The sequence below is a fragment of the Ictalurus punctatus genome, chromosome 26 (assembly GCF_001660625.3).
Source record: "Ictalurus punctatus breed USDA103 chromosome 26, Coco_2.0, whole genome shotgun sequence".
NCBI lineage: Eukaryota > Metazoa > Chordata > Actinopteri > Siluriformes > Ictaluridae > Ictalurus > Ictalurus punctatus.
The window spans coordinates 8,373,186-8,394,621 of NC_030441.2; the positions used below are offsets into that span (position 1 = coordinate 8,373,186).

Here is a 21,436-nt window from a genome sequence, read left to right on the forward strand (position 1 = left end):
GTACATTGTGTAGTCGAGCTAAAAAGAATTACATCCCTGACCTCAGGATAGAGAGCAAATTCCAAGCTCTGGCTGAGTTAAGCCTTTCTGGCTCTAAGCATAGACTAGCACTGCCCAGGAGGTCCAGGGCCAGATCTGTATATAAGCCTCTTTCATGTCTGTCTGTTACCACTTTGTTCAGCTTGTTTTGCTTTGAACACCCGAGCAATCGGACCCGAACAACACAGTAAAGATGAAAGATCGGTGTTTTTGAAAGAAGAGATGAATTAAGACTTTGTGAATTTGTATGTTTGATGTTGGTTCGGTTGTAGGTTTTCGTCGTAGTGCTCATGGAATAAAAATGCCTTATAGGTTTACCTAAGTATTTTTATTTTTTTGCCTCAAGAGCTGAGTAACTGTAACGACCTCTAGAAGCAGTGATGGATAATTATAGATAGCTATAATTATTTCTAAAAATTGTTCACACGAGCAAAGTAGACCACACAGGAGTGATTTTGAAACTGCTTGTAGAAATCCTGGAGGTACATCAAGGAGAACAGGATGTGAAATGAAATCAAAATTGATGGCTTTTAGTATGAATATGTTAGCCTTAAGTTTGTCTATAAGCTAGTGTGCTCCAAAACAATGACAAAATTCACATTTAGAAGATCTATGCATTCAAAATGTACAGTCTCTCTCTACAACCAATACAGAGCAACAGTTTTGATGACATCATTCTGAACTTCAGCTTCTCATCAGATTTAATCATCTTTTCAATTCTATGCTCTCTAGAATCTAAAGTGTCCCGTGCCAACGTTATAAAAATCACCTTTGCCAAAGTTGCCCTTGTTGAGCGAGAGATATCATATCAGCAATCATGGGTCGTAAATGTGTCTGTCTGCTCGAAGGCACGTTTATAAATCGGTTTAGATTTATTGATGAGATATGTTATCTTTATTAACACAATCATGCATGCAGTAACCCAATATATACACAATAGTCCACAATCTGCCAGATCTGTCTTCTACAGGTAGGTCATCTGATTCTTCCTTCCTCTTTAGTTTTCTGCTGCATGCACCAGCCACTGCCAACACTCTTCTCAAATCTTATCTTGCAACTCTTTTTGGCTGTTTAACTGCTGCTGCTTTTCCTCGTCTCGTTCTGTCTTTCTCTCCAGGTCAGACAGGTGTGGCTGACGATCTCCTGCCTGAGATAGATCTGGAGATTATGCCAGGTATGGCTTTCCCCCACCTGCTTTCATTTGTCACCTTGATCACCTAACTTTCTTCTCCATGTCTGCTGTGGCTCATAATCAGTTAATCCTCGTCCGTGTGTTCTTTCAGTGATCGTTAGCTGAAATACAGCATCACCGCAGTCCTGCATCTGGAGATGTTCATTAATGTAGTGATGGTACCTAATATTCAGACGTGTGATCCTGACTTAGCTGGATTAGGTGCAGTGGGATTGGAAAGGCTCCAGTCAAACCAGTAAAGCATTGTTTACAAAATTCCCAGTATTTCACTTATCGTCCTGATAGACCTGTTGCTGTTACAATCCCCTCCTAAACTATTGGAACAGCAAGGTCAACTCAACTGTTTTTGCTGTAGTCTAAAGACATGTAGGTTTGAGATCAAGAGATGAATATGAGAGGAGAGTTTAGAATTTCCGCTTTTATTTCCTGGTATTTATATGTAGACGTATTACATGGCATAGAACATAGTACGTTTTGTATCAGACCAACCAATTTGTAGGCGAGCAAAAATACTGGAACATGACAAGTGCTTCTTGTTACCCAGGTGTGTCCTGTTAGACTGATTGTTTAAACAATAAATATCTCTGAACATATACTCTTGGTTTTAGCCTTCATTTTCACCTGTGAAGACTACATTTGCTGTTAAAAAGGATAAACCAACATCAATAACAGAGAGCTGTCTATGGAAGTAAAGCAAGCCATTGTGAAGCTGAGAAAAGAGGGAAAATCAATCAGAGCCATTCCATAAACATTGGGCTTAGCCAATACAACAATTTGGAATGTCCAAATTGAACAACAGTCACCGAATGGGTCGGCCAAGGAAAACAACAACAGCTGATGACAAACATTGTGAGAGCTGTGAAGAAAAACCCAAAAACAACAGTCAGTGACATCATCAACAACCTCCACAGTGGAGGTATCACAATTCACTGTTCAAAAAAAGACTTTGAGAGCAGAAATATAGATTCCATACTACAAGACGCAAACAACAAATCAACAGAAAGAATCAGAAAGCCAGACTGGGATTCGTAAAGAAATACAGAGATGAGCCACAAAAGTTCTGGAAACAAGATTAACCTCTACCAAAGTGATGGCCAAAGTGGGGTGAAAGAAAAGAACTGCTCATGGAGGAGGTAGTGTCATGGCTTTGGGATTGCATGGTTGCTTCTGAAACAGGCTCACTAAACTTTATCGATGCTGCTGCTTCATATCCATCTTTTGATCTCAAACCCAAATGTCTTTGGGGAAAAGCACAAAGAAATGAATTGGCCTTGCTGTTCCAATAGTTTTCAGAATTTTTACACAGAATTTTTTATGTTTTTACACAAAGCCAAATCCCTATGTCTGATTTCTTACATGCTATTTAGTTCACTGTCCTTCAACATAAAGCGTTTGAGTTGTGTCTAATCGGTTTTACTCAAGCTAAAAATGATTCTGGGAATACTTACGACTCTCAGCTAATTAACCACAACCCACAACCACTTCTGTCTCAGACAGAAGGTCCAAAAGCAATCTTGGTACTCAGCAGTATGAACAGGTATTTTCAGGCTGACTCATGATGCACAAACAGCACTTCAAGTGATTAGTCACAACTGATATTACTTACTAGGGAGCCTTATCTTCAGTGACTGCTGTAGTAATGATATACAGTGCACTTCCTGGACTTCCGTCTAATCTCCTAAACATCTTGGTTGTGACATCCAAAACGCTCTTGTCCTGAGAACATTCTCTGTAGCTTTCGTTCTGCTAATGTTTAGCGTTTACTCACTTATTATCAGTTGAACGATTTATATCCCACACTCATTTATATTAAATCACGTGAGTAAGATACTTTTTGTGTTCTCCAAAACAGAAATATACACCATTACATTTCTATCCTTTCACATTTTAGGTCACTGATTGTAGGAGTTTTGTCCATTGGTGTGTTATACCCTATAATCTGTAATGGAAATATCCCCAGCTCACTGTAAGACCTCTAGTAGGTTTGTGTTTGTTTTTGTCCTTGACATAATCAGACTGTTTGTTCATAGTGTTATCAGAACTACCGTTCCTAACTTTTTTTCCCCCCGTACACAGTTTTCTCAGCTTGTCCAGATTTGTATTTGTCGGCTTAACAGATAAACCACTTTTCATGATTATTGTATTCACTTACGTATATGTTTATATCATCATTTTATGTACGGCATGTTTATGGGAGTTCCTATAACTCGTATTTCTTTTTTTTTTTTCTTTCTTTTTTTTTAATGACAGTTTCTACATGAACATTGAACTGAACTTTTAATTTTTTATTATGAACTTTTTTTTACTTTTTATTTTATTTTAAATAGTTATAAATGTGTTAACCGCGTATAAAAGCTATTCATGACAGCACAATTTATAACCATTTTTGAATTGACTATAAATCTGTGAAAATGACTCGGAGAACAAGAATAAAATAAAAATTCCAAGAACTATGAATAAAACCAAGTACATTTGAATCCAGATATTAAAACCACTTATGGAGCTTGAGTTCTGGATGTTCTCTGAAATGCTGCTTCAGTGTTTAGGGACAGTTTCTTTTTTTCTTTTTTTTTTTTTTAAATGGTAGCAACATTCTGGGGATGAGCTACAGTGCTTTAAGACTGTAAGTATTTTTCTAATCCAGGTAGAGCTCAATAGGCAGCCAGTGAATATCTCATACCTGTGAAAAGTAAAATTGTGAAAGGAAGGCCTTGTATTATGTTCATATTAACCATTTCATTCCATTGCTCGTGAGTAATCCATCTTGTGTCTCTGACCATCTGTACTTTATCTGTTATTTTATTCTTTTATTTATAGTCTCAACACTGTGCTCTTTGTTTCAGAGTGGGTGTTTGTGGCAGTTGTAGTCCTGGGTGGTGTTTTGTTCTTCGTCCTGGCGGGTGTGTGCTGGTGTCAGTGTTGTCCTCACTCCTGCTGCTGCTACGTGCAATGCTGCTGTTGCCCTAAAACGTGCTGTTGTCCTCGCCACTGTGAGTACCTCACATCTACTCACTCGGACATTAGCAAGGTTTTTTTTTTTTCTTTCCTTTTTTTATTGCTTCCAATTTGGTTATTTCGTCAAATTCCACCCACTAGCTAGCTCTCCTTGATCACATGACAGCTACCGTCCAGGAAGAGTGAAGGCTCGTATGCGCTTCTTCTGAGACTTGTGAAGCCACCGCAACTTTTCAAAATGCTGCTGATGCTGCATCACAGGGCAGCTGAACACACTTGCAGGAAAGCAGTAACTACCGTCTTTCCACATACTTGAGCTCATAGATGCCCATGATTGATTAGTGTCACTCTGACTGACATGTTAATGCAACAAAGCACAAGGCAACTGTTCATTTTCTATGATTGTGCTCGACACTGAGTCACGCTTTCAGCAACAGCATCCAATGTGGCACGAGATCTGAGATTTTCTCAATTCTATGCAAATTAGGTACAGTGGTGCTTGAAAGTTTGTGAAACCTTTAGAATGATCTATATTTCTGCATAAATATGACCTAAAACAACATCAGATTTTCACAAGTCCTGAAAGTAAATTAAGAGAACCCAATTAAACAAAGGAGACAAAAATATTATACTTTTATATTTATATCAGATATTATACATATTAGTATGTGAACCTTTGCTTTCAGTATCTGATGTGAGCCCCTTGTGCAGTAATAACTACAACTAAACGTTTCCGGTCACTGTTGATCAGTCCTGCACATTGGCTTGGACATAGATTAAGGTCAGGACTTTGACATGGCCATTCAAAAACGTTAACTTTATTTTTCTTTATGCATTATTTGGTAGAACAACTTGTGTGATTAGGGTCATTGTCTTGCTACATGACCCACTTTCTCTTGAGATTCAGTTCACGGACAGATGTCCTGACATTTTCCTTTAGAATTTGCTGGTATAATTCAGAATTCATTGTTCCATCAGTGATGGAAAGTCGTCCTGCCCTGATGCAGCAAAACAGGCCCAAACCATGATACTACCACCACCATGTTTCACAGATGGGATAAGATTCATATGCTAGAATACAGTGTTTTCCTTTCTCTAAACATAACGCTTCTCATTTAAACCAAAAAAAAATCTATTTTTGTCTGACTGTGGTTTGGTGGAGTCCAAATTCTTTAAAAATGGTTTTGTAACCTTTTCCAGACTGATGAGCTTCTACAACTCTTTTTCTGAGGTCCTTAAAAATCTAATTTGTTCATGCCATGATACACTTCCACAAACATGTGTTGTGAAGATCAGATTTTGATAGATCCGTGTTCTTTAAGTAAAACAGGGCACTCACTCATACCTGATTGTCATCTCATTGATTGAAAACACCTGAATCTTATTTCACCTTCAAATTAACTGCTAATCCTGGAGATTCACATACTTTTGCCACTCACAGATATGTAACATTGGATAATTTTCCTCAGTATGTATAATATTTTTGTCTCATTTGTTTAATTGGGTTCTCTTTGTCTACTTTCAGGACTCTTGTAAAAATCTGGTGATCTTTCAGGCCATATTTATGCAGATATATAGAAAATTTTAAAGGGTTCACATATATTTCAAGCACCACTGTATGACATGGTAACGCGACAAATCCAAACTATTGGCTCAAATGAGTCCTCAGACCAACCATGTGACATGTCTGATCTTACGTACATTCAGTTCCCCACTCCCAACTTTAGTCCCTACCTGCAGTTAGTTATGATTTACTGTTTGACATGCCAAAATGGAAGAAAAACTTAACATTGTGTCATTTTATCCTGTTATACATGACCTCTCATTAAATGTGTATAGACGCATTATAACTTGATAAAGAACAATAAAACTTGGATGGAAGTATCAGCTAGTACAGTTATGAAATGAAGATCGCATGGAGCATTGCATATAACATGTCAATCAACTAATTTTCAGACTGATTAATGCATTATGTAATTTGTGTTTAATTGGTTCACTTTAGAAGCTCTATACAAACTATTCTATTCTAAACTAAATCTGGAATGGGATGTTCAACAAGCGCATATGGGTGTGATGGCAGGTGTCCACAAACATTTTGTCCATGTGGAGTATTATCAGCAGTATTCTATAACATGGGAAGAGGTTTAGCATGTCTATTTACGTAAACCGCACCAATTACTATTTAATGAGATAAGGATATATTGGGTATGTTCAATATACCGTATTTTACAATTCTGTTGCCATAGCCAGTGTGGGTAAGCAACTGTATCCACAGTATTTTTACATAATATATTTTACCCACAGTGTATGAAGCAGGAAAAGGCATAAAGACAGCCACCATGCCAGTACCAATCTACCCGCCGTACTACGTACAAGGCATGCCCGCCATGGTGCCCATCTCTCCTCCCTCTCTAATTGAGCCCAAGATGTCCACAGCACCATCCATCGATAATAATATCTCTTCAACTCAGCAGTCATTAGGTAAATATTTCACTCCTTTTACACAATCAAGTTTATCTGAAGATAACATAATCACAAGAGTACTAACACAGTCATTGAGAATCTGAAAAAAATAGATGCTTCATCATTATTTAAAAAAAAACAAAAAACTGTTTTGCCATCCTCTCATTATTGACACGCTAACTTGTCCATATCATCCAACCTTCTTTTATTTTGTGGTTTTCCTACCAAGATGTTATCACGTACAAATATAAATACAAATGGAAAAACTGTGCATGGAAATGCAACACTTCAGTTGCATCGGTCAGATTATGCAGCAGGTGCTGAACAGTGCTGAACAGCACTTATACGCTTGTATAAGCCTCATGAATTGTAATTGGTTAGCAAACAGCTGTTTTTCTGTTATCAGGCAAAGGTTATCAGTGTTATTGTGTGTAAACACGGCTCCTGATAAGAAACTGACCAAGAGAATTAAAGCCCTTGCCACTGAATGTTTTTATTTCACTGTCTTCATCATTAAGCAAAGCAGTCATTCATGTAGTGAAATGCAGAGCTGGGTAGTAACAAGTTACATTTACTTTGTTACATTTACTTGAGTAACTTTTTGAAAAAAAATCGACAAAAAAAAAAATCTGTAAATTTTACTGCAGGAAAGATTCCACGGCATATATAAACTCGACGGCCACTTTAATAGGAACACCGGTACACCTGCTTATTCATCAATCATGTGGCAGGAGCACAATGCATAAAATCATTCAGATACAAGTCAAGAGCTTCAGGTAATGTTCATATCAAACATCAGAATGGAGGAGAATGTAATTTCAGTGACGCTGACCATGGCATAGTTGTTAGTGCCAGACTGGCTGGTTTTAGTATTTCAGAAATTGTTTCACGTACAACAGTCTCTAGAATTGATGTAGAATGGTGTGAAAAACAAACAAACAAACAAACAATCAAACACAACCAGTCTGGCACCAGCAATCATTTTCTAGTCAAAGTCTCTGAGATCACATTTTTCCCCATTCTGATGTCTGACATCAGTAAACATTAATTAAAGCTCTGGTCTGGTATCTGCATCATTTTGTGACATACGGTTGTGCCCAAAAGTTTGCAAACCCTTTGCAGAATCTGCTAAATGTTAATACTGTTAACAAAATAAGATTGATCATAAAAATCCCATGTTGTTTTTTATTTAGTTCTGTCCTGAATAAACTATTACACAAAACAGATGTTTACATATAGCCCACAAGACAAGATAATAGCTGAATTTATAAAAATTACTCAGTTCAAAAGTTTACACACCCTTGCTTCTTAATTCTGTTAATCAGAGACTGTGTTTATGTTTTGTGAGAGTTCTTCACGAGTCCCTTATTTTGTCCTGAGCAGTTAAACTGCCCACTGTTCTTCAGAAAAACCCTCCAGGTCCTGCACATTCTTTACTTTTCTAGCATTTTCTGCATATTTGAGCCCTTTCCAACAGCGACTATATGATGTTCAGATCCATCTTTTCACACTGAGGACGACTGAGAGACTCGTACACGACTATTACAAAAGGTGCAAACATTCACTGATGCTCCAGAAGGTAAAACGATACATTAAGAGCCAGGGGGGTGTAAACTTTTGAACAGGATGATCGGTGTAAATTGTTACTATTTTGTTTAAATATATATTGTTTTTTCCATGTAGTACTGCCCTTCAGACGCTAAATAAGATAGTTACACGTCTCCCAGAGGACGAAATAATAATTTACACCGATCATCCTGTTCAAAAGTTTACACCCCCCTGGCTCTTAATGTATCGTGTTGCCTTCTTGAGCATCACTGAATGTTTGCACCTTTTGTAATAGTTGTGTACGAGTCCCTCAGTCGTCCTCAGTGTGAAAAGATGGATCTGAACATCATATAGCCACTATATGATGTATCGTAGCAGATTCAGCAAGGGGTATGCAGACTTTTGGGCATAACTGTAAATGATCAGGCATTCCTATTAAAATAGCTGGAGAATGTACGTTTGAATTCTATTTCCCTCAAACATAAAATTCTCAACATTATCTGTCTCTTATTTATGCATATGAATGCAGTCACGCATGCACATTTACACACCATGTCCCCTGTAGTGCACAGTGGGTATCGTCTCCAGCCTACGCCGGATCAGAATTCACTGAAGGTGCTGCAGTATGTGGAAAGACAACTGGCACATTTCAACCCTTCTAAGACCCTCAGCAGTCATGATTGTAAGCCACGTGTGGTACACAAAAGTGCTATATTTATAAAAGCCTCCTAATACAAGGCTGCACTTTCCTTTTCCTCTCAGAAATGTTCTCCATAGCTTGCTTTTTTTGCTTCTCTATGCTTCAATAGCCTTCCGATGCAGTCACCCTCCTTTAAAGTTAGTGTTCATACAGTGGCACAGCACGCACTGCAGACTTTAAACACCACCCGATTGCTTTTAAAATGGTACTGTTGTTTTGCATGAGGTTTTGCAGGCTGCTTCTTCCTTCTGCTAGAACAGACCAGTTATATAACCCTCATGTTCTGTTCATTACTTAACAATATCCCACTGACTCAGACTCAGAATTCTCTTTAGAATTCATGACAATGCAGCTATGAAAACTATTTTGAATTTCTCTGTATACTGTTTTATTCTTTCATACTTACCTTGAATCTAATCTCATATGAAGTAATATATCTAATCTAACCGTGTATAAAATGTTTATGTTTCTCAGATAAATAAGACATTGAGCCAAGTACACGTTGCTTGTCGGAAAAATCAATTTAACCTTAAAATACAGTTGTGCTTATAAGTTTATGCTCGGAAAGTTTACATACATTTTTTTTTATGTTTTGTGCGAGTTGTTCACGAGTCCCTTGTTTGTCCTGAGCGGTTAAACTGCCCACTGTTCTTCAGAAATCCTCCAGGTCCTTCATATTCTTTAATTTTCTAGCATCTTCTGCATATTTGACCCCTTTCCATCAGTGTCTATATGATGTTCAGATCCATCTTTTCACACGGAGGACGACTGAGGTGCAAACATTCACTGAATGGGTGGGCGATAAACTTTTGAACAGGATGATCAGTGTAAATTGCTATTATTTTGTCTTCTGGGAAACATCAAAAGCATCAAAACATTCAAAAGTTTACACCCCACAACTCTTGATGTACGGTGTTGCCTTCTTGAGCATCAGTGAATGTTTGCACCTTTTGTAATAGTCGTGTTGGAGTCCCTCAGTCGCCCTCAGTGTGAAAAGATGGATCTCCACATCATATAATCACTGTTGGAAAGGGATCAAATATGCAGAAGATGCTGGAAAAGCAAAGAATAGCTTATTCAGGGCAGTATTAAATAAAACACAAAATGCAATTTTAATGATTCCTCTTATTTTTTTATTTTTTAATTATGAACATTTTGTAGATTCTGCAAGGGGTATGTAAATTTATGAGCACAACTGTGGTCAGGGACTATTTAATGACTTTGAATAGTGCATGATACAACTTTGTTTAGGCCGGCTGAATATTAATAATCACATTTTGCACTGAAAAGGTCATTAGGAGCCTTTTAAATGACGTTCTTCTTTTCCGTTTGCTGATCAGCTTGCAGTGTGTCAGAAGTTAGTTCCTTACATGAAGCAGAGACAGATTTCCACCAGGCTTATCGGAAGGTTCAGAAGAAAGCACTTCCAGCCATTCCTGATATGGACGACCGTCCAGACATACTGAGTAGAGAAATGTCTCCAGTGCATGCACAAACGTCCGCTCGACATCCTCATCATCGAGTGAAGGAAGATCACCCAAGGTAACATAAGATTTGGGATATGTGTTGCCAGCTCACAGCTCCATGCTCCCTAGTTTGATCCTGAGCTCAGGTTCTCGCCATGTTCATGTGGGTTCCCTGCAGGTTCTCCGCTGCCCTCCCAATTTCCAAAACCTTGTCAGTAGGTCGACTGGCTTTGCTAAACTTTCCCCAAGTGTGAATGAGAGTGTGTATGTGTGGCATCCCTTCCAGGGTGTATTTCCACCTTGTACCCAGTATTCCCAGGATAGGCTTTGGATCCACCATGACCCTGAGCAGAATAAAGTGGTTGTTGAAGATGAATGAATGAATCGTATAGTCTAAACTTCAAATTTTACTGTCAAATTGTACTATAGTCCATTTGTCCTGAGTTTCTTGTGATTTTATTTATGTTTTGGAAATTTTCCTACTGTATATAAATTGAAATTACTTATTGAGAATATCCAAAAAAGAAAGTTGGATTGACCTTTTGAGTAACTTGGAAAGGTCAGGTGTCATTGTTATGTTTCCTCAGGTGGAACCCGCGTTCTGAGCACCTCCAGAGGAAGGCATTCCAAATGGGAGGACGCACTGGCTCCCTGGATGAGCTTGAGGAATTTGCCATGAGCTATGTGCAGCGCCGCCGCCATGACGACTGTAGTGATGACGAGGCCGATTACATGACATGCGCAAAACAAAGGCAGTGTGAACACGAGCGAGAACGGCGGAGAGAACGGGAGCTGGAGCGTAACCATTATCCGCATTACAGCTCCAAACGTTATTATCCTAAAGATGTCCAAGACAGACCTCGTCCTGCAAGTCCTCCTGCTGTACCAGGAAATCCAAAGAGACGAGGTACAGGGGACAGCAATCTTCGTCATGAAGCCAATGCATGGGATTCGAGAAGGCAGGAAGTTGCATGTGGGCAGGACTATGATGATGCCCTCCTTAATAGCTTATTGGAACGCAAAGCAAAAGCTGGGAGGAGCTTGTCTTCGAAAAGTGGCCGGAACGAGGAAGAATCAGACAGGCCCTCCAAGAATAGCTCTCAAAAGAGCTGCCACAGTCATTCACCTAGCAACAGATCAGCTAGCATCCGACCAGCAGAGGAGGACGAGTCGTTGCCTCCATACGCAGAAAGGGAACCAGAACGTTTCCGTGGTGCCGTGAACTCCCACCAACCTTTGACCTCCACACGCTCCAGAAAAGAACAGGAAAATAGAGAGGAACTGAATAGGCCGCGTAAAGTGGTGAGTTATATGTAGACCACTGGTTACATGAATCTTCCATTAGAGTGCTTGAGAACACTTCAGGGGCACTCCAAGACAAAAAAAAAAAATCTTACAATAGTCATATCATATACCAAATGCATTTGCACTCTATAAGATTTCCTCAAAACTGTCATCTTCATCAATTATTTCATGTTTATCTCTTATAGACATTTTATGATGAACAGAATTCGCAGGTTGATTCAGACCTAGGTTTTTTGGTCACGGTTCGATTTGTACCTCGTCTCGACAACAGAAAATAGCCTGTACACAGGTAACACGAACAGGAAGAGAAATGTGCTCTCAGGCATGCGTTTGCTTGCATTTGATTTTTCCCTCCCAAACCGTCTGTTAAACCTTTAACACAGCTAACATTTAAAAAGGAGTGATGCACCAAAATAAAGATTATTTGCAGAAAACCCCAAACAAACCAATAAACAAAAGACTTGACTTTTTTTCATTAACAAAATTATTTCGCGTTTTATTTCTATATATTAATTTATGCTTTAAACTAGAAATAATTTATGCTGAGGGCCACAGTGGCTTAGTGGTTAGCACATTTGCCTCACACTTCTGGGGTTGGGGGTTCGAATCCCAGCTCTGCCCTGTGTGCTCGGAGTTGGCATGTTCTCACCATGCTTCGGGGGTTTCCTCTAGGTAGTCCCGTTTCCTCCCCCAATCCAAAGACATGCTGTAGGCAGATTGGAATTTTCCAGATTGTCCATAGTGTATGAATCGGAGTGTGATTGTGCCCTCTGATGGGTTGGCACCTTGTCCAGGGTGTCCCCTGCCTGAGTTTCCTGGGATAGGCTCCAGGCTCTACTGCAACCCTGTGTAGGATAAGCAGTATGGAAAATGGATAGATGATCAATTTATGCTTATTGAACTTACCTGCAAAACAAGGTAATAAAATGATTTTTAAAAATTACAGTTAAGTGCAAGTTCAGTACAAAAAAATCCACAAACATTAATTTTGTGACCATTTATTGTTTATTATGTCCTCGTTTTTTTAGTCTGAATTGCCTGGCAATTACAGTTTTGGCTCAAAGTCCGCCTACGGTGATTCATGTTTTGTTATGTTTTGTTTTAACTTTTTTTTAATGGCAATATCTTGCCTTTCTCCTAATTTTTTCAGCAACTTGTGTACAAGATCGGTACAAATAGTAAATTCTTTGTAACTGATGTTCTAAGAGAAGCCTTTAGAAAATTTACTGTATTGCTTCTGCTTTTCTCAAATCAAAACTAAAACAGACATGTAATTATGAACCTGGATTCAAGGCTAATCGTTCATTTATTTATTTATTTATTTTCATTTACCCATTTTTATATTCAGCACGGCTAAAATCCCAAAGTAATTTTGTTCAGATTCATTTAATGCATTTAAGTTGATCTCAAACCTGCTTTGCCTACACACATAGTAATACAGCTTTGTAATATTCTTGTAATATATAATATAGATTAATAGTGCATTTACTTTACACAGCATTATAGATAGGCCTGGTGGTTTTTAAAGTAGGGGAAGCACAGCTGTCTGTGCATCCACAAGTAAAAACATCCAATCCAGAGAATTTTCCAAAACCAGGTCGACAACATTAGTATCGGCGGTATCGCACTAAAAAAGTAGCTATGTTGCTAACTAGATTTCACTGAGGAAGGTAGCTAGCGCTATAAATAACAAACAATTTCCCAGATTAATGCAAATAATCAAACAAAACTTTATACAACGCATACAAAGATATACTGTAATAACAGCCTGTACTCAGTATGGATTAGATTACTGACCGATTAACTGCAACTCCAAACACGCTGCAATATTTTTAAGTTTGGGATATCGGTCATGTTCATTACTATTTCAGTGACTGGCAGTTAGTTATGAAGTTCCTCCCCTTTGAGACATTCATCATCATCTAATCATCATGTGGAAAAGCCATGAATCTGCACTGGACCCAAAATGGCATACATATATTCCTCCATACAGAATCTCTCCAGATCAAATTTGAGGTCCACGCTGGTGGACTCTCCTCTTCAGTTCACCCCACAGGTTTTCCATGGGTTTCAGGTCAGGGGACTGGGATGGTCATGGCAGGACATTGATTTTTTGGTCAGTAAATTATTTTTGTCTTGATTTTGATGTATGTTTTGGATCATTGTCCTGCTGGAAGATCCAACCACGGCCCATTTTAAGTTTCTGGCAGAGACAGTCAGGTTCTCATTTAATATCTGTTGATATTTGAGTCCATGATGCCATGTATCCTAAAGAGCCACCACCATATTTAACCGTGGACGTGAGATACTTTTCCATATGGCTCCCTCTCTGTGTGCACTAAAACCACCTCTGGTGTTTATTGCCAAAAAGCTCATATTTTGGTTTCATCTGACCATAGAACCCGATCCCATTTGAAGTTCCAGTAGTGTCTGCACACTGAAGACACTCGAGTTTGTTTTTGGATGAGAGTAGAGGCTTTTTTCTTGAAACCCTTCCAAACAGCTTGTGGTGATGTAGGTGACTTCGGATTGTAGTTTTGGAGACTTTCTGACCCCAAGACACAACTAACTCCTGCAATTCTCCAGCTGGGATCCTTAGAGATTTTTTGGCCACTCGAACCTTCCTCTTCACAGTGCGTTGAGACGATATAGACACACGTCCAATTCCAGGTTGATTCATGCAAACTCTGTGCAGACAGGACGGTCTGTATTAATCATTACTTTTGGTGAAATTCAGTATTTCAGCGAATCAGAATATTGAGTATTACGCTGTTCATTCATTTAATGCAGTGGATGATGAAGCCTGTGTGAAAATGTCCACAGTAGCCCTTAGAGAGACCTCCAGTACAACTCCCTTGACAGATCCTATAACAAATCCAGCTAGTTATAATGGAGCAAAGATTACAACTCCTCGGACAACAGGCTGTAAATACACCATTTTGGGTCGAGTGCATGATGATTTTTAAATTCCAGAATGTCAAAGCATTTAGGTAACAAGGTGAAATGAAATCTTATGGAGTGCACTCTTAGGGATCGTTACAGGATTTGCTTATTTTTCTCAATCTCTTCCCTGATTGATCCCATATTTTCAGCTGCTTAACGTTTTTTTTTATAAAGCAGTGTGGATAATATTATTTTGAAATAATAATTATAATAATTGACTTACAACCCCTCACGTGCACTATTTTCACAGTTTGCTTATACTAATATTTGCATGATATTGACTGCCCGCACACAATGTATCATTTACACTTTTTCCTCTCTCTCTCTCTCTCTCTCTCTCTCTCTCTCTCTCTCTTTTTAACAGAACACACTCCTAAGCAGAGATTCGCTCATAGTCTGACCAGCAAAGGCAGGTCTCACACGCTCTTGCTCTCCATCCAGCATCTGTAGGCTTCCCACGCTGCGCACTGATCTTCACACTTATAAATGCTTATTGGAGGTCAGACATCCTGGAATGCTCAGAGGATTAAAACGAGGACAAGTATTTATTACAGCAATATCCAAACTGTGCTGGAAAAGCTTGAGTTAACAAAGAAGCTTTGTTTTCTTAAATAAAACAACTGTTACTTATCTGGACTATGACAGCCAATAAGCCTTTAACTGGAAAGCCAACGGAGCTACAGTTTTATGAAGACGAGAGATCAAAGATGACTTTTTGGTAGTATTTTATTTGACGGTACCTCCAAACTATTATTCTTTTTGTTCAAGTTGTTCAGTTCACGAGGAACTTCTGCAACCATACTAAGTGGACATAAATAAAAATGAACTGGTGGGACAGTATCGGTTTATCTGATCAGGTAGAACACATGCTGTCATTACCGAAACATGATGGAGCATCATGAGTAATGAACGCCTTACAGAGGTTGATAGTGACATAAGCATAATGGGCCTCGATTGTGCACGGTGAACACACAAGTCTTTGTGATGACACACAAGCATGATTTCACTCGACGTTACCAGGAGTCCATGTTGCTGTGTGAGATCAGACAGCGGATGACGTTGTGCATCTTTTGTGGGTCCTGAGATTTGCTTCCCACTTTGACATAATGTGCCAACAAACAGTGCCACATGTGCTATATAATCTGGAAAAATGTATTTATTATTTTTTTTTTACATAATTTGTCAATGTCCGTTTTAATACAAAAGGAATAATTGAGAAACTTGACAATTGTTAACATTAATATTATGCCTTTTTGCCTATGAAGAGTTTTCTGTTTATGCCTACATATGTGTACATTAGTGCTATACCCAGTCTTGTTCTTTATATTTAACACTAAATCATATCATTAACTTAATTAACGCTTTTAGAGGAATATGCCAGCTCTTTTGGACCGAATCTCTATAAATTGATTGCGTCTAGAATGTGAATATAGTGCATAGACTGCATACCACTGACAAGAACTGACACGTTTACCTGTACTGAGAAAATAACTGAAAACCTGCTTACTTGAAACTAACGTATTATAGATGTCTAATAAAAGATATTGGTCAGTAATATTAAAAATGTTCATATATAGTAGCGCAAAATAAAAACTACAGCTAACTATTTCATTCATTCGTAATTAGTAACTGCTTTCTCCTCATTGCAGAGCCGTACGCAAAGCCGGAATACACACTGAATGAGACGACAGTCCAATGCAGGGCATTATACTCACACACACACACACACACACACATACACACGATTCCATCTATGCATCTATTTTCCATACTGATTATCCTACACAGGGTCACGGGGAGCCTGGAGTCTGGAGCCTATCCCAGGGGACTCGGGCACCCTCGACATGCTCTACATTCACACACTACGGACAATTTGGAAATTCCAATCAGTCTGCAACGCGTGTCTTTGTACTGGGGGAGGACACCGGAGTACCCAGAAGAAACCCCCGAAAAACGGGGAGAACATGCAAACTCACACACAGGGCGGAGGCATGATGTAAACCCCCAGCCCCAGAGGTGCAAGGCAAACCTGCTAACCACAAATAATAATAATAATTGCTTACATTTATATAGCACTTTTCTAGACACTCAAATCAAAGCGCTTTACATAGTGTGTGTGTGTGTGGGGGGGGGTCTCCTCAACCACCACCAGTGTGTAGCATCCACCTGGATGATGCGATGGAAACCGTTGTGCACCAGAACAACCACCACACACCAGCTATTAGTGTAGAGGAGAGAGTGTGATGTAGCCAATTCAGAGATGGGGATTATTATAGATGGGGGCCATGATAGGTAAGGGCCAATAAGGGAATTTTGCCAGGACACCGGGGTTATACCCCTACTCTTTTACGATAAGTGTCCTGGGATTATTAATGACCACAGAGAGTCGGGATCTTGGTTAAATGTCTCATTCGAAAAAAAAGTGCTGTTTTTATAGTACAGTGTCCCCATCACTATAATGGCTCATAAGGCCCCACACAGACCACAGGGTGAGCGCCCCCTGCTGGCCTCACTGATACCACTTCAAGTAGCAACCTTAGTTTTCCTCCAGGTACTGGCCATGGTCAACCCTGCTTAGCTTCAACAGGAAATCAGGCGAGAACTGTAGGGAGATATGGCGCAAAGCCAAATCTGGGTTACTGATCGGAAGGTCGGGGGTTCGAGCCCCAGCACTGCCAAGCTGCCACTGTTGGGCCCTTGAGCAAGGCCCTTAACCCTCTATGCTCCAGGGGACGCTGCATCATGGCTGACCCTGCACTCTGACCCCAACTTCCTAACATGCTGGGATATGTGAAGAAAAGAATTTCACTGTGCTGTAAAGTATATATGACAAATAAAGACTCATTATCATTATCTTCAGACATGAGGGACTGAACGAGGCAAATATATTACTCCCATGTGAATCAGCATGGCTTTTTTGTCCCATGAGCTTCATATCAAACCACCGTCTTGAGAGTAAAAAGACTGTGGGATCCCATATCTTGTCAGTGGTAATCACACAAACACTATATTACTATAGATGTGGTAGCTAGAGATTAGGGTTAAAATGCTGGAGTGTTCCTTTAATGTATTCAGCAAAAAAAAAAAAGTGTGTCATGTTAAATCAGTGTGTCTAATGTAAAAACTGGTGTGAGGCGTTTATCTGTCTGCATGTGCGAGGACTGTTGTGCTGTCAATGAGAGTGTGTTTCACTAACAGTGACTCATGCACTCAGAGTCCTTGTCTCCTTGTCTATCGTTATCACATAATGAGTGTCTCTCTGACTGACGTCTCAATCTAGCAGCATACAAACTCTAGAGTTACTACGAAGAGACAAATACGCAGGCGTATACAGTATTAACGGCTTAAAAATGAACACAATGCAGTCAACTGCTTTTGTAACTCTTTAATATCTGTGTGTCTAATCTGTGTTAATGTCACAAAAGGGGAAAACCTTTCTTAGCTGTTCTGTGACATACATGGTTTTATAATGTACCAGCATATATTATTATTATTATTTTTTTTTTTTTTTTTTTTTTTTTTTTTTAAATTTATTATTTTTTTTTATTGATTTTATTTTTTTTTAGAACAGTCAATCCCACAATGCCATGCTGACTTATTTATTTTGCTACAGAAATGCTTTCTTCAGGTAGTACCCCAAAATGTACTGAACATCCTTTTCATCCAATAAAAAAAGACCCAAATCCATTAAATTCCTGTCTGTCGTGTGTTTGGCAGTGAGATAAAATGCAAAAATACAGAATACAGGAATATGACTGTTGATCAGAAGCAATGCATGCAGTTGTGCACCTGGCTCTGCAAAACACTGCACGCTATGATAATGATAATGATGATAATAATAATGAGTCTGTATTGGCCACATGTACATTACAGCACAGTGAAATTCTTTTCTTCGCATACCCCAGCATGACATGAAGTTGGGGCCAGAGCGCAGGGTCAGCCATGATACAGCGCCCCTGGAGCAGAGAGGGTTAAGGGCCTTGCTCAAGGGCCCATCAGTGGCAGCTTGGCAGTGCCAGGGCTTAAATCCCCGACCTTCCAATCAGTAACTCATAGCCTGGCAGCGCCGGGGCTTGAACTCCCAACCTTCCGATCAGTAACCTTCTTCCGATCAGACCTTATCATTCACCTTCTAGTCTGGAATTTGAATTCGGATGACATCATCGTGCTTTGGTGCTCAACCTCCAGTTGTGTTTGTTCCAATTAAGGCATACAAACTGCCGACTGGAATTAGGACATAGGATTCAGCAGGAAACATCTTGAACGCTGAAAGGAAAAATGGTGCATGGTGCAATGGAGCATGGTGTTTAGTGTGTGAGAGGGAATAGTACAATTCCAGGAAACAGCTTTCCACAGCCTTTACGAGCGGTTCCTGTTGGTTAGACAAGCAAGTGGGACACACAGAGCAGTGTGTGTTTGCTCACTGTGCTGAGTGCCATGGGCAAATCCATATTAATGTTCAAAAAAAAAAAATGGACTAGTTCTTTGATATGTGCACTGACACTAATTGCATTATTAAGAGCGTTGAAGCAACAGGACTGCCCTTACAAGTGTTTTCTAGTTTAAGTCTTTTGACTGCCAATATTTAGAGAAAGCACTAGATGACACGCACTGCTGCACAACTGGTTTGACACAAGCTTGCAAACACGTGAGCTCCAGGAACACAGGGACCTTCTTTTTCTGTTTTTAATGGGCCCATCAGTCTCCAAATTCAAATGGTAATTTGAGGGCTTGCCACTGCTTGGGAGCTCCAGCTTGGCTGTTTTACAACACAAAATAAGTACAAACTCGATGCCGACAGCGTTGACGGGGATGCCTCCACCACTAACAAGTGTAGTCCTTCTTGTTTCTAATTTATATGCCTGAAATGTCCTTAAAATATACTTCAAACAGGATGGAAGGTATTGAAGAAAAAAACTATTTCGGACATTCGGCCTTGCTGTGACCTTGACTCTGAATTCATTTAAAAAATCAGATCGTTCAATTCGATTTAATTTTATTTGTACAGCGCTTTTAACAATGGACATTGTCTCAAAGCAGCTTTACAGAAATATATAAATACAGGATACAGATTTTAAGTGTGTGAATTTATCCCTATTGAGCAAGCCGGTGGCGACGGTGGCGAGGAAAAACTCCCCAAGATGATATGAGGAAGAAACCTTGAGAGGAACCAGACTCAGAAAGGAAGAAACCGTCCTCATCTGGGTAACAACGGATAGTTTGAAAGCAAAAGAAAGTTCATTATGTTTTAACATGAAGTCTTTGTTGAAGTAGTCCACTGTTCACTAAAGGAGACCTGAGTGCAAAATTGTATGTGGTAATTGCAGTCCCAAGGCCATCGCAGCAACCTATCATCCTCCATATTTCACCATCGCCATCATATCACCATATCAACCAGATCATCTGCTGGTTACAATAATATTTCCATTAATAATCATCCCACAAACATTTAACCAATTGTTTGTGAGACATTGTGCCAAAGAGAATCTCGGACAGATGCACAGAAAAAGTAGAAGACCTAGCGGTGGAGACATAATAAGTATCACGGTTGTTTTTTACTGAAATGTGCTGAAAGTGCTGTTTAAAATTGTTAAAAGGACCTCAGAATAACTGTTATTTGGATAATTGTCATGCAGCAGATCTGACTAATTTCTTATTTCAGGCTTCTCGGTGTACATTTTTCCAGCCCAGAAATGAGTTCTTTCAGCGCCACCAGCTGAGAGAGAGCTTCTTCTTCTGCGTGTCTGTAGTGATAGCCTAAGATTGTTTACAGGTGCCTAAAAGGACTATACGGTTATGGGCTGGTCATGTTCCATGCTGAATATACGGGTTCCTGAGGGCAGATGGAGTGCACCAACTCGCATATGTGTTTTCGATAAACTTCAAGTACAACAGGATTATAACGTTGTGTTAAAAGGAGTAATAAATGTAGTATGTGGTCATTACTATTATGCGTCATTTAGTTCCAGTCCACTAACTTGATTGGAAAAGCAGTGTTCCAAGAGTATTGAAGTTTAGTACAACAGAACCGGTACGTTTCACTGTGTGTAGGATTCGGCTTGTTAGTATTCAGCGCATTAAATTCCAGTTCTAGCAATAGTCTGTTTCACTGAAACTACTGTTACTACATTTACTATAGGCTGTCAGTCAGTCTGTGTGTTGGCATGGCAACATGCAACAATCTGTCCGGCTGTGGCTTCTTTTTGAACTATTTTTGCTGAGGTTACGGGGAATGAGCAAAATGTTTGCCCATATTGTGTCTGGGTATGGTTTCAGGTACATAAGGAGCCTTAGCAGGACCAGAACATCAGTCTAACTTTAAACAGAGATGCAGTGGGAGCTTGACAACAGCTAATTTGATTTCCTTGTGCCTTATAAATATTTCCTTGTACTGTAAATATTTTTTCTTTTTTTGCACTGGTAAACATAGGTAAAAACATCTACACCATGCTGTTGTGATGAAGCCATGTTTTTACCCTGTCATTTCTATCAACAGAACAACAATTCTCTCTCTCTCTCTCTCTCTCTCTCTCTCTCTCTCTCTCTCTCTCTCTCTCTCTCCACTCACAATTACACCACATATGTAATTTGGCTACAACCAAGTGTTTGTAAGAATAATTAAAGTGTACAGCTCACCAGATATGTCCTCTTCAGATGCCTTTCTACACAAACACCTGCAGTAAGATGAAAAAAAAAAAACCCTCTAAATCCAAAACCAATAACTGTTTTACTTTCAGTGCAAAATCTTTAATTAATCAGTTCATATTTATTGTTCAAGTATACAATAAATTCCAGGCTTATATCATCATGTTGACATTTCTGTTT

The 21,436-nt window shown here is 39.3% G+C and overlaps 1 protein-coding gene across 3 annotated transcripts in view; it reads left to right on the forward strand.

Moving 5' to 3' along the window:
* Positions 1 to 18,303, forward strand: part of LOC108259040 (immunoglobulin-like domain-containing receptor 2) — a 34,811-nt gene extending 16,508 nt beyond the window's left edge. Inside the window, exons 4-10 of one of the 3 annotated variants that reach the window (XM_017458170.3) lie at positions 1,157 to 1,213; positions 4,075 to 4,221; positions 6,491 to 6,667; positions 8,763 to 8,879; positions 10,238 to 10,439; positions 10,951 to 11,665; positions 14,976 to 18,303. In XM_017458170.3, coding sequence (XP_017313659.1) covers positions 1,157 to 1,213; positions 4,075 to 4,221; positions 6,491 to 6,667; positions 8,763 to 8,879; positions 10,238 to 10,439; positions 10,951 to 11,665; positions 14,976 to 15,011 — 1,451 coding nt within the window. In that variant the 3' untranslated portion in view covers positions 15,012 to 18,303. The remainder of the gene's footprint in view (positions 1 to 1,156; positions 1,214 to 4,074; positions 4,222 to 6,490; positions 6,668 to 8,762; positions 8,880 to 10,237; positions 10,440 to 10,950; positions 11,666 to 14,975) is intronic. The other 2 variants (XM_053676376.1, XM_053676375.1) reach the window with 2 other exon arrangements.
* Positions 18,304 to 21,436: the final 3,133 nt, after the last annotated feature.